Raw genomic sequence first — 16,864 nt, 5'->3', positions numbered from 1 at the left:
CTTACATCACAGCAGCTCCCAGCTGTCTGCTGCTTTCGGTCTGCCTACTAAGATCCAGTCTCCAAAGCCCTGACTCAGATTACAGCACCATGCTGAAAATCTCCACCTGGCCTTGGGAGGCCTGGTGATGTGGTTCCTGCCAGTGTTGCCAGATAGCACATGGGTTGTTGTTTAGTCGCTCAGTCGTGTCTGACTCTTTGCGACCGCGTGGACGGAAGCCCTCCAGACTCCTCTGTCCATGGGATTTCCCAGGCAAGAATACTGGAATGGGTTGCTATTTCTTCCTCCAGGGGATATTCTCCAATCAGGGATTGAACCCGCATCTCTTGTGTCTCCTGCATTGGCAGATGGATTCTCACCATAGTGCCACCTGGTTCCTCAGATTTTCTAAAATTCCATCCCTAATTGCATCTCCAAGCCTGACTATCACTTTGCTCATGAAGCGAAGACAAACAAATGGAGGTACAGGATTTAGAACATCACAGTGTCTCTGCTTCTAACTCAAAGTTAACTCTCCAGTAAATAAAGGAGTGGAAACCTAGAGAGCTAGCCGAGTTCAGGAAGCTGCTGGCACCACAAAGGTAAGGTGACCTAGATTCTAGGAAAGCCCAGGGAGCACAGCAGTGTTGGGCAAAGGTGCTGAATGGCTACATGAAGCTTATGGAGACACTGAAAGGTACAGCTCCTCCTGGACAAGGAAGCAGCAAAGGACAGGATCTCCACTGGAGCAGAAATACAAGCTTGCTACCAGCCATCATGAAATCGTGCTTCTTAAAAAGGAAGTGCCATGTGTGTGTGTGTGTTTCCTAGTAATAAACAATTTATAACAACAGCATCATATGGAGAAATAGCTTTCCGTGGAAATCTACAAAAATGATGGCTCTGGGTCCAAAGGCTGAAACTGCATTAGTTGAAAGCCAATTCATTGAACTGAAACCTGACTGGGCAATTTGATGAGTGCTCAATTTGTCAAAGAAATTATTTGCTGAATTTACCAAATGTACTGATTGTGCTTTTAAGAGCCTTTTAAAAGGAAGGTTCAATTTGATTACTGATGATGAAAGATTCTTTTTTGCATATTAACTAAGTGAAGATAGATAGGGCACCAGAGAAATTGACAAAAGAATTTTGAAACTGATGTTTATGTAATAAAACACAAAGTAGAGGCTGATAAAACCTCACCCCCATGAAATGCTATTTTTCCAACCAAAATGCTGACCTTTCATTTGCCATGGGATTGTTTTGGGTCTTTGTAATTTCTTTCAGATGCTTTAAAATGTTATTGTCCATTTTTTCAAGTATTTAAAGTAATTTTTTGGTCAGTTCTTCAGATAGCATATCAGCCTTAATTTTGTTCCCAATAATTAAGAAATTTTTGTTTTTTCAGTTGCTAATTTGTGTCTGACTCTTTGACCCCCATGGATGGCAGCATGCCAGGCTTCCCTGTCCTTCCCTGTTAATTTTAATGGTAATGAAATTAAAACACGGAAAGGAATTGGAATTTTTACCAATCCATCCTTCAGTGAATTCACTTGCAGAACACTGGCATTTTGGCCAATCGGCTCACTTTAAAAACCTGCCACCACTGCAATCTTGGGCCATCGCCACCCACACACTAAAGGGCTGACTTTAATTTATCTCCCCTTGGTGACCTTATGCGCTTATCAAATGTGCTGGCTGCAGCAAGAAGGACAAGAAGCAGCAAAAGCCTTAACCCCCGCATCCTGAGCAAGTGTGGAAGGTCTGGCAGTGTACTTCCGCCCACCCTTCCCATGGCAACTGGCCTCAAATTAACTTTCTTTTTTTTTAAACGCAGCCACCACCAAGTTCAAATACCATGAAAACAAAACCTCCAGCAACCACAGATTTCTAAGTCCCACCGACTGCTCAATTATCCCAAGTGACAGCTGAGCCAAGTTCGGGGATCACCCTAATGAGCTGGTTCCTGGTCCACTGTCCGCCCCCCTCCCACCCCCACTGGGCAGCCATTACCCATAGAGCTCTTTGCAGAGGAGCGCGGTCAGTTTCTTCAAGTGAGGGAGACTGCTGGAGCCCGACTTGACAAAATCAGAGTCCAGGGAGAGCTGAGTGCTTAAATAATCTTGGATGGCTTTCAGATGCTCTTCTGGAATCCTGAGGGGAAAAAAGTAGAAATGACAACATGTTTTTTCTGTTCCTTTAGCCATAGACACCAACAGTAACAGGTAGAAGAAGAACTGTGTATTCTCAGAGCCTGCAGCTGAGACACGCCAACAGGAGAACCGTTTCCTGCACCTGGACAGGCTCCCTGGGTCTCAGTGAAGGGATGGAGAACAGGTCAGACAAGCATAAAGGGCCCATACGCAGGCTCCCTCTTAACCCACCCATAAAGGCTTTTCTGGTACGTGGAAGGGAGCCATACTCTACTGGCTGGGGATAGGAATCTTTATCCTTTGACAAGGAGACAGAAGAGCTCTGAAAATGTACAGAGGACTTGCTTTCCTGCTTCATCTATTCCTAAAGACAGAATCTAAGGGCTGAGGGATGCTCTAGTCTAGAGAAGGCAAATAGCTCCAGCTCATAGACCAACTCCCAAGTTCATGGCCAAAGGCCACTTGGAGCTCTGTGTCAAGGAGGTTCCCGGTCATCTGAGGCTCTGAGGGGAATCTCTGTGATGAGTGATGGGGCTGGGGGTATGGTAGTGTGACAGCCTAGGTGCTGGGCCTTCACAGCTCCAACCCCTGCTCCCAGTCCCTTTCAGCTTCTGGATGAAGCACATGAGCCTGAGTCAGGACCCATCCTTGCACAGGACAGCCCAGCAGAGGCAGAGCCCAGGCCTCATCGCACCAGGGCCACCCCCGAGGCTGATCACACCTCTACATTCCATCTCCCAGTACTGGTTTTTTTTTTCTGGATAATTTTTAAAAATTGAATTTTTGTTCCTATAATAATGAACATTGTAATCACAGCAAGTATGCCCTGAACATACCATACTAGTCACTTTGTTTACCATGTTATGTTCATTTTCCTTTTTTAAAAAAAATTTATATATTTATCTGACTATGCCAGGTCTTAGTTGCAGCACTCGGGATCTTTACTTTTGGCATGTGGGTTCTTAGGTGCAGTATGTGGGATCTAGTTCCCTGACCAGGGATCGAACCCGGGCCCTCTGCATTGGTAGCACATAGTCTTAGCCACTGGAGCACCAGGGAAGGCCCTCATTTTCTCCTTTAATCCTCAAATCAATGTTATGAGGCAGATATTACTATTATTCCTATTCCACAACCAAGGAAATGGAATGGGGTGGGGGAGGGGCTTAAGGACGTCGATTTACATGTGTGAAAAAATTCATACAAGCCTTAAATAGCTGTGCTCCAGCCTTGACATGCAATCAAAGTGAGACTAGAGGTTATAGGGTTTTTTTTTTCTGTAGGATCCTGAAAAGAATGAAAGGTTGCTGCTCTTAAGATTGAAAAGATGTGGATTAGCCATTTTGACTTATTTAAGTTAGTAACTATTCACATACCAGTCTTCATAATATTTAAGTTTAACCTATACTCATTCTGAGTCTTGATCCAGTTTCTGCCTCAGTCTGGTTTACTAAAAAGGACAAATCTCTCCTATAGCATTAAGACTTTAACAGTTTTCATGCCTGTTGACTTGTAACTTTGAGATCATCAGAATTTGCTTTAGGAAGTTATGTCTGTTAAAACTCTTGTCAAAAAGTGTTGACATAAAGATGTAGACTCTGTTTATCAGAGAAAGTTGATTTTACTCAGTAGTCGGGCTTCCCTCATAGCCCAGTTGGTAAAGAATCTGCCTGCAGTGCAGGAGACCTGAGTTAGATTCCTGGGTCAGGAAGATCCCCTGGAGAAGGAAATGGCAACCCACTCCAGTATTCTTGCCTGGAGAATCCCATGGACAGAGGAGCCTGGCAAGCTACAGTCCATGGGGTCACAAGAGTCAGACACGACTTAGTGACTAAACCACAAACCAAACCTTGTATTAACTATGATCTAACTGATTAGATCAAATTAGCTTGCACAAAAGACTGTGTAGTTTGTCTTATAATTAAGAATAATCTAAAGGCAGTCCTCTGTGTACAAAAGTATTTATTTCACAAGCAACATAGATTAACTTGCAACCACAAGGCAGAATCTTAGTTTTTCGTGCCCAGAAGAGAACTGAGGGCAGGCACCATGGTCCCTCCTGTGTGTTCCACCTGCACACACCCATCTCTAAGCAGAAGTTTTAGGGAAGTTCCAAGGCTGTCTGTTAACTGAGAAGTTACACCAAAGAGGGCTTCCTAGCTGGTTCAGTGGTAAAGAATCTGCCTGCAATGCAGGAGACATTAGATTGATTCCTGGGCTGGGAGGATCCCCTGGAGAAGGAAATGGCAACCCACTTCAGTATTTTGGCCTGGGAAATCCCAAGGACAGAGGAGCCTGACGGTCTACAGCCCACGTGGACCGTCACAAAAGGGTCACAAAAGAGTCGAACAGGACTTAGCAACTAACAACAACACATCGAAGAGGGCCACCTCCTAGGCTCACTGGCCCTCAGCTGGCCCCTCCGCCCCATCTCAGGAGCCGCGTGGAGGCTTGGCTGAACACTTCGTCCTGCCCCACAGGGCCCTGAGTCCCTTAAGAAGACATGTCCCTAGAGAGGAGGGACCGATAAGGAGATACAGCTAGGAGAACACACGAAGAGTCAGGAGGAGATGGGCAGCAGGGACACCATTGAGCATCTTTGCCTATTTCCTCAGGGACTGCACTGCATTTGGCACCTAAAACCTCCAAGAAATAGAGCCTCAAGGAAACTAAAACAATGGGCTCTGCATGGACTCTTTTAATAAGTATTTGTTATGCAGACACATATATCAGGATGATCGTGATAATGAATCAACATATTTAGAGCATATTTAGCTTCTTGGTAAATAGAGCGAGGAATTCCAGGAGGGTGCAGAGACTATAGCCTGGTAGGCCTGGAGAAGAACTAGAGGATGTGTCAAGGTGGAAATAGCAACCAGGTATCTTAGCAACCAGCGGCTTGTGCGTTCCTTCAGGCCTTCCCTTTGTATTTTGCCAAATCAGATGGCAGGGGAGCAGCCCTGGGTGTCATAAATGAAGCTTTCAAGTTGGAGATGTTGCATGAGCCCTGCCAATAGGATATTATTTGGGGGGACTTTTTCTCATAAGGAAACAAAATAAATGTTTTGAAATGATTAACACGTGGAAATGACTGTGTGCTAATTCACTCACTGAACACAGATCTAGGAGCTCTGACTCGAAGCAGGTGACGTACTGGGTGTTGGGGACACAGTTCCCCTCAGAGAGAGTGCCCTGTGGAAGCCATCCTTTGGCCTGTGCTAAAGTCAGGGCCTCTGATTGGCAAAATAACCAACACCCTTCCCAGGCAATACAGCCACCTTGCATCATCCAGCCTGAGCCTGCCAAGGGGGCAAAGGAGCTGCGGGACCTCACTGACATGGACCAGTCTGGTGCCACCCATGGGGCCAGATCCTGAGAACCCTGGATCAGGGCAAGTGAAACAAGCTGGTAAAAGGACTGCATCTCACACCTTCCACCACACAGGCTTCCCTGGTGGCTCAGATGGTAAAGAATCTGCCTGCAATGCAGGAGGCCTGGATTTGATCCCTGGGTCAGGAAGATCCCCTGGAGGAGGGCATGGCAACCCACTCCAGTACCCTTGCCTGGAGAATCCCATGGACAGAGGAGCCTGGCGGGCTACAGTCCATGGGGTCACAAAGAGTCTGACATGACTGAACACTTTCCACTTTCCATAACACTTTCCACCGCAAAGACAGGAGCAGTATGCTGTGCAGACCTCACAGTTCACACCACCAATGGACGGTTGCTCTGGCCTGTTTCCTGGTGACAAGGATGGTGGCCACCTTTGCACGAGGCCCAGAGCAGGTCCAGGCTGCAGTGCAGGCATCTCCTCTGCTGGAACCATCTGAATCAGGGAGAGGTGTTTGGGATGGGAATAGATGTCATGTGAGTTCATGGGAGGCCCCGGCCAGGGAATCACAGCCTAGGCCCCTGAGTCTGGAGCAGGCCCATGCCATTTGCGGCAGAGAATCGTCCATCATTCCAGAATCAGCTCCTGCCCTGGGGCCTGGTGGACATGGAGCATCTGGGCAAAGCCATTCAGTGCCCATTCGGTCAGAGCCACCCTGAGAACTAGAGACCCACCATTGGGAGGCCAGTGGGCTCCATGACACCCTGTCCTGGGGTGGAAGGGGCACCCCCAGGAGGGAAGCACAGGGTGAGCTGCCTGGGTGTCGTGGGGCCCACCAGGTGGAGACTCACCCACTGGTGTCCATGGTCTGTAGTCTCTGGAACAACGTCTCCGAGAGGCTCGGCCGGCCAACCTCGGCGGCTCGAGGGTTCTCCGTGGAAGCAGGGGCCTCCTTAGCCTCGCATGTCCCCGCAGGTAAAGGGATGATGTTTCTGGGTGGCAACTCGGGTGGAGACACGGCCCCTTCTACCCAAGACAAGAACAGGAGAGCCGTCTGGGCCGAGTGCACCCTCCCTCAGCATCTCCACCCCCCCACGCCCTCTGTTGGTGATCTCCCCGCCCTCCCGTCACGTGGGGTCCAGGCCAGGCACCCAGCCACAGACCTGCCTATGCCTACTCTGTCCCTTTCCATCCTTGCTCCCTTGCCAGCTGACTCTGGGGGAGCTGACCAAGGACAGGTTTTGGTGGTCTCTGACCCGGGGCCCAGCACAGAGTGAGTCCCATTGAGATGCTCTGCAAACACCCGCTGGGATAAGGTGGCCGTGCCGGGATGGGCTGCAGGCCTGGGATGGGTGGAATCAGCCACCTCAGCGGCTCAGCAGGACAGCCGGCTGTGGGGCAGAGCAGGGGCCCTGGACCAGCTGACGCTGGGTGCCCATCACAGGAGGAGTGGGGCGGGGAGCAGGCAGGCCCCAGCCACACTCCCACCCAGGCCCCCTTTGCTCTGGACTTTCCAGTCTCCATCCTTCCTTTGCTATCCCTCCAGACGCTCAGAGACAATGGAAGACAGGGAGGGGCTCCCTCCACCCAAGTGACCAGACTTGGCTTGGGAGATGGGGCTCCTGCCCACTCACTGGGGAAAACTTCCTTCCTGCACGTAGCAGAGATTGGGGGCAGGGGTGAGTCCTGAGCCCCTGGGGCCCGTGACACCTTGTTCCAGGCTCTCCCCACACAGAATGGCTACCCCACGGGCCTGGCCACAGACCTCCCCCGGGGACTGACACCTTGGACTGGACTGGCGGGGCTGGGGGAGGGAAAGTGGGGTGGGGGTGGGGAGGCTCCACTTCAAGCCAACAGGGCCTTGCTTGGGGAAGGGAAGCCGGCCACAGTGAGATTGTACTTCTCTTTCCAGTCCTTTCGGGGAGGCCTTTTTCTAGTGTTGGGGTCTTTTTCTAGACCACCATGCCCAGAGGGGAAGAAATGGGGTGGTGTGTGAGAGGAAATGCAGAGGGCATTTCAGCAGGATGGCATCTCAGTGTCAAGGCCCAGCCTGGACTCCTGGGTACCGCTGGGTGACACCACGCAGTCCCGGGCATAGCCCTGGCCCCAGACTCACGGTGGATGTGTCATCTCTGGCTATGTCACAGCCGAGGGCGCCTCTTTCTGGGCTGGGGGAGGCGAGAAGGGACACAGCTGCCTCAGCCTGTGAGCTGTCCCCCTCAGCTCCTGCAGACCTGAGCACCTTTGAACACACTCTGACTGGGCCTCACCTCCAGGAGCAGGTGGCTATTCAGAGCTGGCCCTCTGGTGAGGCCGCCGAGGCATTGTGCAATTGCTCGAGGTGGGTCTCCAGGGAGGTAATGGAAAGCAGGCCCACAGAGGTGGGGGAAAGGACGCCCCATGGACGGCTGGGAGCAGCCAGACATAGGAGGAGCCAGGCCAGGGACCTCGGCACCTCTGGTCTCGTCTGTCCTTGTGGGGAGACCCCTAGGGGTCTTGTTGGTTCCAGGCCCTGGGACCTGGGACTTAGGGGGAGCCCTGGCCGGTTAAGAGTCTCAGTTATGTATCTCAGGGGTTTATTTTAGGACCTGAACATTTGAGGGAAGAGAAGGGTAGCTCCCTGGCTGCACTGCCTCTCTCTGTCCGACTCTTGCCTGTGTGTCTGTCCTTCCACTGCTAAAGCAGCAGGACTGACTCTCATATACCTTTCAGGGGCTGTACCTTTGTTTTGTTTTGTTTTAATGACACTCTCATGAAACATCTTTCTCATCCTTCCAGTTTGGTGCAATGATCTCTTCCTCCCTCCTCTTTCCAGCAAAATTCAGCTAATTATTTTGACAATGATTTTAACAACATTGACTGTTTACTGTGTACTAGGCTCTGGGATCTACATTGACTCATTTGATGACACCGAGAGGTAGACAAGATTTTTAGTGTCTCTTTAAGAGAGGTCTGTGGTTTGGAGAGGTTAAGTAATTCATCGAGGTCACACAGCTAAGAAGATGGGGAGCAGGAAGTTTGACCTAGGTCTGTCTGACCCCAGAGCCTTTGTTCCTAACAGGTCTTTAACCACTGTGTCACTCCCTCTGATAACCAGACCCACCTAATCTACAGGCACTTGAAGTGGGAGAAATACCCCAGAACTTAAACACGGGACTCAGATGGCAGGGACCCAAGGCACTTTCCCTCCGTCCTTTCCTACCTGTCTCCTCTTCTGGCTCATCTCCCGTGTCCTCCTCCTCCAGGGGCACAGGATACTGCAGGTGGGTCACCAAACCCATGTTTTCCTTCTTGTAAAACTCGATGAGCTGGTCCAACTTGGTGAAGAATCTCATGGGGACGCCTTCGGACGCCTGAGGACAAATCCCAAACAAGCACGTTGAACTGACTGGAACACCAGCCAACCACAAAGGCCGCCTGCAGCGGAGACCGACAAGACCGAGGGAGTGACCACAATCCAGAAAAAGTCCTGGGCTCCCGCACAGGGCCTGGCCACCATGCCCACACCCTCACAGCTGTAACCAGCAGCCCCTAACAGCCAGTCTGCAAAAGGCACAAATAGAACGGTTAAAAAAATTTTTTTTCTTTCGGTTTAAAAAAACACTTTTCTTCTAGAAAGTATTACGTTGCAGAAATAATGCATTTTCTTTATGGAAAAAATCTTAAATATATAATTAAATAAATCATCTGTAGTCCCACAACCCCAAGAGACACATTTTCAATAGTTTAGAATAGTTTTTCTAAACTATTGTGTATTTGTGTGTGTGTGTGTGTGTGTTTGGTAGGGGGAGTTATTAACCCTCCTTCCCCAAGAGCATTAATTTTTAAATACGGGGAAAATCTATTCTAGCAATTGTTTTATTTTTATGTTTTTCATTTTTGACATGATTCTGTTTTACCAAAACTCAGAAAATGGTCAAGGCAGCACAAAAATCTTCCCTGATTTGTATCTCTGTTGCTAATGACAGGGCCAAGGGAGGGTAATTCTGGGTTGTTCAAATGCCCTGCAGCCAGGTCTCCTTATCTCTTGCTCAATGGCTCCAGCTGGAAACTCAAGTTCGACTGCAGCCGGGGTCTCCCACCTAGGCCCCGCCTCTGCGGAGCCCCGCCCCCGCGGAGCCCCGCCCCTGCCGAGGCCCCGCCCACACGAAGGTGCCAACTCGGTGACCACCCTCCCCAGGTGATCAGGTAGCAGGGCAGAATGAAGAACTGCAAGCAGGATATTTAGGGTCTCCTGGATTCTGTACCCTACGGCTCCTAACCCAGCATGCCCCAGCGTCCTGCCCATCCTCCCTGTCCAGTTCCCTGATCCACTTCCCCTTGGTGTTCCATCCCAAGGAATTTGCACTCTGTCTCCCCTGAGGAAAGGGGAGAGACAGAACAGATTCCACTTCTGTCTCTCCCCTTTCCTCAGGCTCCACATTGGCCTCTCTGTCTCTCTCCACATGTATTTGTGTGTGTAGTACAATGCATACATGTATAAATCTATATGTGAGGGCACATCTGTGTGTTTGAGTATGTGGCTTAAGCTATTGAGTAAATTAGTAAAGAGTTTAACAAAAGGGTGTTTTGATTATTTTCAATAAATTCCCTTGCTTTCAGAAAGCCCCACAATAAAGCAATTTCTTTTGAGCATCATCGAACCAGAGAGATCTCAGCAGCAGCAGCCAGGCTACCTAAAAAGTAACCTAAATAGGTTCAAAACCCAAAATGAGAGGCATAACAAAAATAATTTGACACGACACAGGGTCAATGAACTCGATTCAGTTAGAGCAGTCCTGATAGGTGTCATCCTGTTAAAGACTTTACAGCTAATGGATGACAAGCCATTAGGCATATGGAAAGAGGATGTGAAATATCAAAGAAAGTCAAGGTGAAATGACTCATGTGTGAGTCTGGAAAAGGGTTCTTAGCTGGAGGATGTCTGAGGAATGTGTGTCTGAGACAGCACATGAACTGTGGGAATTAGATGCCCCGATGCTAAGACACATATTATTTTATGTACTGCTAACAGCTAAAGCGTAAAACAAGATACACCATCATTCTGTGGGCACAGCTGACTTCAGAGATGTTTACGTGACAAGCACTTTAGAAATGATGAAATACGCTGGATACTAAGCGTGCAGAAGAACAGTTGTGTGTGTGTGTGTGTGTGTGTGTGTGTTAGTTGCTCAGTTTTGTCTGACTCTTTGCGACCCCATGGACTATACCCTCCTAGGCTCCTCTGTCCATGCGATTTTCCAGGCAAGTATACTGTAGTGGGTAGCCATTTCCTTCTCCAGGGGATCTTCCCAACCAGAGATCGAACCCCAGTGTCCCACATTGCAAACAGATTCTTTACTGCTTCGGCCACCAGGGGAGCCTGCAGAAGAACAGAAGACTCTAAAATTCACCTGAACACTATGGATCCAGTGAGTGGGGAGTGCTGTTGGTGAGAGAGAGACACTGGGGCCCTGCTTGTGCTAAGACTGAACACAGAGGCCAGGGAGCCAGGGCCTGGGAACATGGGCTGCTGGCCGCCCAGGTGGTCCAGGTTCCCAGGAAGGTAGAGAAAGAGTCCAATCTCCAGGAAGGCGGAGCTTGTGGAGGGTCTCCTTCCTGCATGTGTTGTATTGCAGCTCCCGGGAGGAGAGCAGCAAGGGCAAGCCTCAGGCACCTAAGGGACGGGTCTGCAGGCAGCAGACGACCCCAAAGCACAGACTTGCTGTGCACGCGTGGGTCAGTGGGGAGGGAGCAGGCTGTCTGAGCAGGTGGACACAGACACAGGGACGCAGAAGAAATGGTGAAGGCAGGACGCCAGCGGGGCCACAGGGCTCCCTGGGGGAGATGTCCCTGAGAAAATGTCCTCATAAGTCTCCGTCATTGGCACTGAGACTTGAAGCGCTTTGCAGACACTCCTTGAGAGCTGAGGTTCAAAGCACATTCAAGAGGAGCCGGAGGAGAGAAAGGTCAGGGTGCCCAGGGTTGTGGCGGCTCCTGAGCTGACCAGGCTCATTCAGGGGGGTCCGGACATGGGGGTCGGAGGCTCCGTGTGCCCAGGAAGGAGCAGCCCAGCCACGGCCTTCTCACGCCTGCGCTGGGCTGAGAAAGGCCCTCCATCGAGGCAGGATGATGGCCAATCAAAGCCGACATTGGGAGTCGGGGCTTCCAAGTGGACAGTGCCTTGACCGTGGGGAATTGGCGCCTGGTCAAGTCCATATGTGCCTGCCTGTGGTGCAGCCCATTGTTGGGGACAGGGTCTGCTTGTTGTCATGTCCCCAGATGGAGCTGCAGGGCCGGACTGTCAGGGCAGGGATGCTTGGCGATTACTGCTTGGACGGACTTGCAGTACTGGGGTCAGGATGGACACTCGGGGGGAGAAAGGGGCAGAGACAGCCCTCAGTGGGCCTGGGAGGAGGTATGGAGAAATGGCTGGGGGAGTGGAGGTAGCAGGGGAGCACTTCCTCCCTTTACACTGCTCCCCCAAACTGATCCCCCCAAAGTGATGCCTTTTGAACAATTTAATGCAAAACGTCTGTCTGCGAGGTTGTTGAGTATATCGTCAGAGCCAGGCAGGAAACGGATGCCACATTCAGCTGGGGGGCTTGGGAAGAATTTAGTGGACGGGGTGTAGAATACCAGTAAGAGGGGGTGCGGCCCTCCACCACCAGTGAAGTGGGGCATCAGTGTTCACCCTGGACCGACCACGGGGGAGGGTGGACTCGGGACCCACAGACGCTGCCGGCACAGGAGCTGAGGCCTCTGTGAAGCCAACCCCCAGGCCCTACAGGGAGGGAATGGGGGCGGAAGGTCCCCCACCCTCCATCACCCAGCTGTGCATGGCATTTGCCCAACCCAACAGGAAACCAGGAGACTCGGAGGGCGTCTGGGCTCGAAAGCAGCCAGCAGCCGCACGCAGAGCCCGGGTGACAAGACGCCCGGGAAGCGGCGGGAAGGCAGGGCTCCCGAGTCCTGCGGGCAATGGCAAACCCCACAGCGGGAAGGGGGACCAGCCAGGCTTCTGGGGCAGGGGCCTCCCTGGGTCCCTAACAGCCGCCAGACTGCCTTCCTCATTCCGCAGCCGCTGCCTTCCTGTAGAGATCCCCCAAGTCATTTTGAAACAGAGAAGGAAACCCTGAAGCTCTAGCTAGCAGAGCACTGCAGACGCTGCCCTGCGCAGTTAGAGATGGGGGATTTCTGCTCTATGACAGCCCTTGCTCCACAAACAAATACAAATGCCTTCTCTCTGGAGCAGACTCCTAGCACACAGAGCAGACAGCATGATCTGAAAAAGCCCAGAGCAGCAATTCCTACGGTAAGTTGGCTTTTCATTCACGACGTGTGGGGCAAAGAACAGGCAGCCCTCAGGGATCGACTGAATGGACATGACTTTATGTTCATCACCAGAAGTGATACAGAAGGGGAAAAAAACACACACACGGTTAGTTCAGATCCTGAGACAAAGCACCTGAGTGATTTCTCACCTCCCCTTTCCAGGTCTATGGAAATTTCCAGGTGATTTCCAGCAAGATCGTTTCAGGATCAGTGGAGAGTGACTCACCAAGCCCAGCCGGGCCTGCTCCCTCTACAAGCTGATGAGTTTTTGGAAGAGAGGGACTCTGCTTGGTTCAGTCTTACGTGGTCGCCCAAGTGCCTTGCAAGGGTAATGACAGGCCCTAGCCCTGTTCGGGGAGATGTGTGCCTTGCCTAAAACCAGCCTCACAGTTGAAAAGCTCTAGCTGGAGACACAGAAGTGTGGCTTACTGAGCTGGGCCTGGCCAGGAGAGGTCAATACGTACAATACTTCTGGGGAGGTGCAGAGCATGGGGGATCCCCTCCACCACCCAGGCCACCAGGGTCTTTAAAACAAAGGACAGCGGATGTCCAGACTGTGGGTGGCTCGTGGCTTCGGCCTCTGAGAAAGGCTTTGTCCCCGGAAACAATTCTTGCGCTGACTTTCAGGCGTGGTCCAGATGGAGGGGGAGCAGGGCAGGGAGGCCGGAGCGCTGGGCAGGCTGAACTTTCCCAGAAGATAATTTTAACCTCACACTGTCTGCTGCCTCTAAGTGGGGAACTGAAAGGAGGCGAGCCCCACCAACCCCTGCCCCACCTCAGGAGGAAGCCAACCAGGGGGTCTGGAAGAGGCTGGCACCTTCATTTTAAAATGAAAAGGCTATACAAGCATTGTGGAAATTTTACAAATAATGGGAAAGTGTTAAGAAGTGGGGAGGGGGAGGGGATTTGCTCATTACCTCACTGCAGCAAAGTGTTTCTTTAAAGTCCAAAGGAAAGTCTCTGTGCTCTGCTGTACTGTCATGTCCAGCTCTTTGCAACTCTACGGACTGTATCCCACCAGGCTGCCCTGTCCATGGGAATCTCCGGGCAAGAATCCTGGAGTGGGTTGCCGTGCCTTCCTGCAGGCGATCTTCCCGAGCCAGCGATTGAACTTGTGTCTCCTAAGTCTCTGGCATTAGGCAGGCAGGTTCTTTACCACTAGCGCCACCTGGGAAGCCCAGGAGAGTCTCTAGAAAGATCTTAAGTGGGGAAACAGCCCCATTTGTCTGCTGTGAGGAGAATGGGAGGGAAGGGTGTGGGTGGCCGGTGTCATGACCATTTGTTTTCCTGGTGAGGATACCCTCGGCCCGAGGAGGCTGGAAGGGTGATGGAGGCCTCAGAGGCGGTAGCTGGGGAGAGCTGGATTCAGCCCAGACCTCGGGGCTGCCAGACTTGGGGCTCCCACCTGTCCAGAGAGGCAACTGCCCTGATGGAGTGGAACGAGGGAAAGTGTGGAATCTGGCTGTCTGGGCCCAGCACCCCCCTCCCACTTCCATCCCCAGCATCTCTCCCTCCACTCAACAATCAGCCCTGCTGGGGCTGGACTCCCGCCCCGCCCTGTCCTGCCCGCCTCTCACAGTCTGGAAGCCATCTCCCCCAGCCCTGTCTCTGCCCTGCCCTCTGCCAGCCCCTCAAAGGCTTTCCTTGGTCTTCCTTCTGCCCTCAGGACTGGTCTGAATCTTTAATCGCCTCCTCTTCCCCCAAATCTCCAACTTGGGGAAAGGAGGGAGAGGCAGAGGGACCAGGTCACGGATCTCGTGGTTCTGTTGGGCCCTGCAGAGTTTGGGTTTTGTTCTAAGAGCAGAGTAAGTAGGCACTGCCCTACTCCTGCCCCTCCCCACCCCAACATCCCCACTCTGAACTGGGGAGGGGCCGTGGAGGGGGAGGGCGCCAGGGTGGAGATGGACCTGGAGCAGCCTTGTTAACACACCTGGGAGGGGATGGTATCTGACCCGGAATGGACCCCCGAGGTGTCTCCTTAGAAGCCCTTCCTCTTTCTCTGCATGTCCCCTCCTTTTTTGAAGACATGTGTGATCTGTCTGCTTCCTTTCCTTGCTCTTCCTTTGAAGTGGCCAGAGCCCCTGGGGCTTTGGGGCTAGGGCCAAGGAGGTGGTCAGCGGCAGGGGATGTAGGTGGAGCAGGGAAGGTCAGGGCCTGGCCGGGGCCTGGGGCAGCCGAGCAGGAGACTGGCAAACAATGAAAGATAAGGAGAGATGGGAGCTGGGCTCCTTGCTGCTGGAGAAGGGAGTGGGGATAGGCTGAACTCTGCAGTATCGGGCTGGAAGGGGAAGCATCAGTGTGAGCGCAGGTTAATAATTTTTACGAATGCAAGTAAATACTGATGCAGGTGTGTGAGTGTGTATGCTCGTCCACACACATTTCCTAGCTCTGTCTTCCACGAGGATCCAAAAGCAATAACTTCCCAGTTGCAACGAGCCTACCTAAATACTGCAGTGCTAAGTCTAGTGCTAAGTCGCTTCAGTCGTGTCCGACTCTTTGGGACCCCATGGATTGTAGTCCACCAGGCTCCTCGTCCATGGGATTTTCAGGGCAAGAATACTGGAGCGGGTTGCCATCTCCGTCTCCAGAGGATGTTCCCAACCCAGCGATGGAACCTGCAGGTTCTTTACCACTAGCGCCGCCTGGGAAGCCCAGGTGTAAGCACTGTAAGTCCCCTGCATATGAATGAGTTGCATTCTGAGAACAGGTTCATAAATCCAATTTGTCTGTAAGTCCAATAAAGTTAGCCTAGGTACCCGACTGACACAATTGGCCATATAGTACTGTACTGTAATAAGTTTATACTTCTTTCCACACAAATAATATATAACAAACAAACAAGAAAACAGTTTTAATCTTACAGTACGACACCTTGAAAAGCACAGTAGTACAGTACAGCAGCTGGTGTACAGGGGCTGGCATCAAGTGAACAGGCAAGAAGAGTCACTCACTGGAGGAGGGAGAGCAGGTACAGCTGAAGGATTACCGGCGATAGGAGATGGAGGGCAAGCTGCAATGTCGCTCATGCCTGACGCTGATGGAATGCACGTTCACCTCCTTGAAAGCTCACAACTTGAAGGTCTGTATGTAGGAGACTTACTGTGCTACCCTCCACTAAGAGGAACCAGCTCCTTGGATAGCTGAACTTAGGGTCGGAACAGGAAAGGTATAAGGTGAGCCTGGAACATCTTTTATCCCAGAAAGTAAATGTTCAAAAAATGATGCAGATTTGTCAAAAGGATTCAGGAGTCAGGAGACGACAGATAGGATGGTTGAAAGGACCATCTGGCACAATCTGAGCATCAAAATGCATACTAAAAATAGTGATCATTTATTGAATAAAATAGGAGTTCATGAGTCTATACAGATGTAAACAAATGAGCCAGGAAAGCTCTTTTCACAGTAGAATGCCAACTAGTAACTGTCACGGGGATGATGGGAACAGTCACCATTTGGCAACCATCATAGTAATAATGGATTCGGGAAAGAATCAACAGATGCCAGAGATGCCAAGCCTAGTGGGTGAGACTTTGAGGAGGAGCGGGCTCTCTAGATTGTCCCAACGTGTCTTCTCACAAAAGAGTGCATCCTTTAAAAGGGGAAGATAGCACCTTTTCAAAGAGGAAACTTGGCTAACCCCACGTTAACCAAGCGGCAAAGTTAACTTCCCCAGTCATGGGACAAAGTGACACGGTGCTCTCCTGGGCCAGTACACGGAGGACACAGCAGTGCTTCTGTGGTACCTACCAAAATGCAGCCCCTGGACCCAGTTGCATGGAGACACCTAAAAACCCCACACTGAGGGGTAGGCTACAGAATTACCAGCCCATTCTGTGCAAAAATGCCAAGTTTCATCAAACTAGTCAATCCTAAAGGAAATCGACCCTGAACTGATGATGAAGCTGAAGCTCCAATACTTTGGCACCTGATGTGAAGAGCCAATTCACTGGCAAAGACCCTGATGCTGGGAAAGATTGAGGGCAAAAGGAGAACGGGGCGGCAGAAGATGAGATGGTTGGATGGCATCATCGACTCAATGGACATGAGTTTGAGGAAACTCTGGGAGATGGTGAAGGACAGGGAAGCCTGG

At 51.2% G+C, this 16,864-nt stretch overlaps 1 protein-coding gene across 1 annotated transcript in view; it reads right to left on the bottom strand.

The window, feature by feature from the left end:
• Positions 1-16,864, bottom strand: part of INPP5D (inositol polyphosphate-5-phosphatase D) — a 137,398-nt gene that overhangs the window by 70,733 nt on the left and 49,801 nt on the right. The window contains exons 3-5 of the mRNA XM_019957928.2: positions 8,663-8,813; positions 6,312-6,486; positions 1,993-2,133 (exon numbers count right to left, since the gene is read on the bottom strand). Of these exons, the coding sequence (XP_019813487.2) occupies positions 1,993-2,133; positions 6,312-6,486; positions 8,663-8,813 (467 nt within the window). The remainder of the gene's footprint in view (positions 1-1,992; positions 2,134-6,311; positions 6,487-8,662; positions 8,814-16,864) is intronic.

This window comes from Bos indicus, chromosome 3, assembly GCF_029378745.1.
Source record: "Bos indicus isolate NIAB-ARS_2022 breed Sahiwal x Tharparkar chromosome 3, NIAB-ARS_B.indTharparkar_mat_pri_1.0, whole genome shotgun sequence".
Lineage (NCBI taxonomy): Eukaryota > Metazoa > Chordata > Mammalia > Artiodactyla > Bovidae > Bos > Bos indicus.
This window is presented reverse-complemented; position numbering and strand designations above follow the sequence as displayed.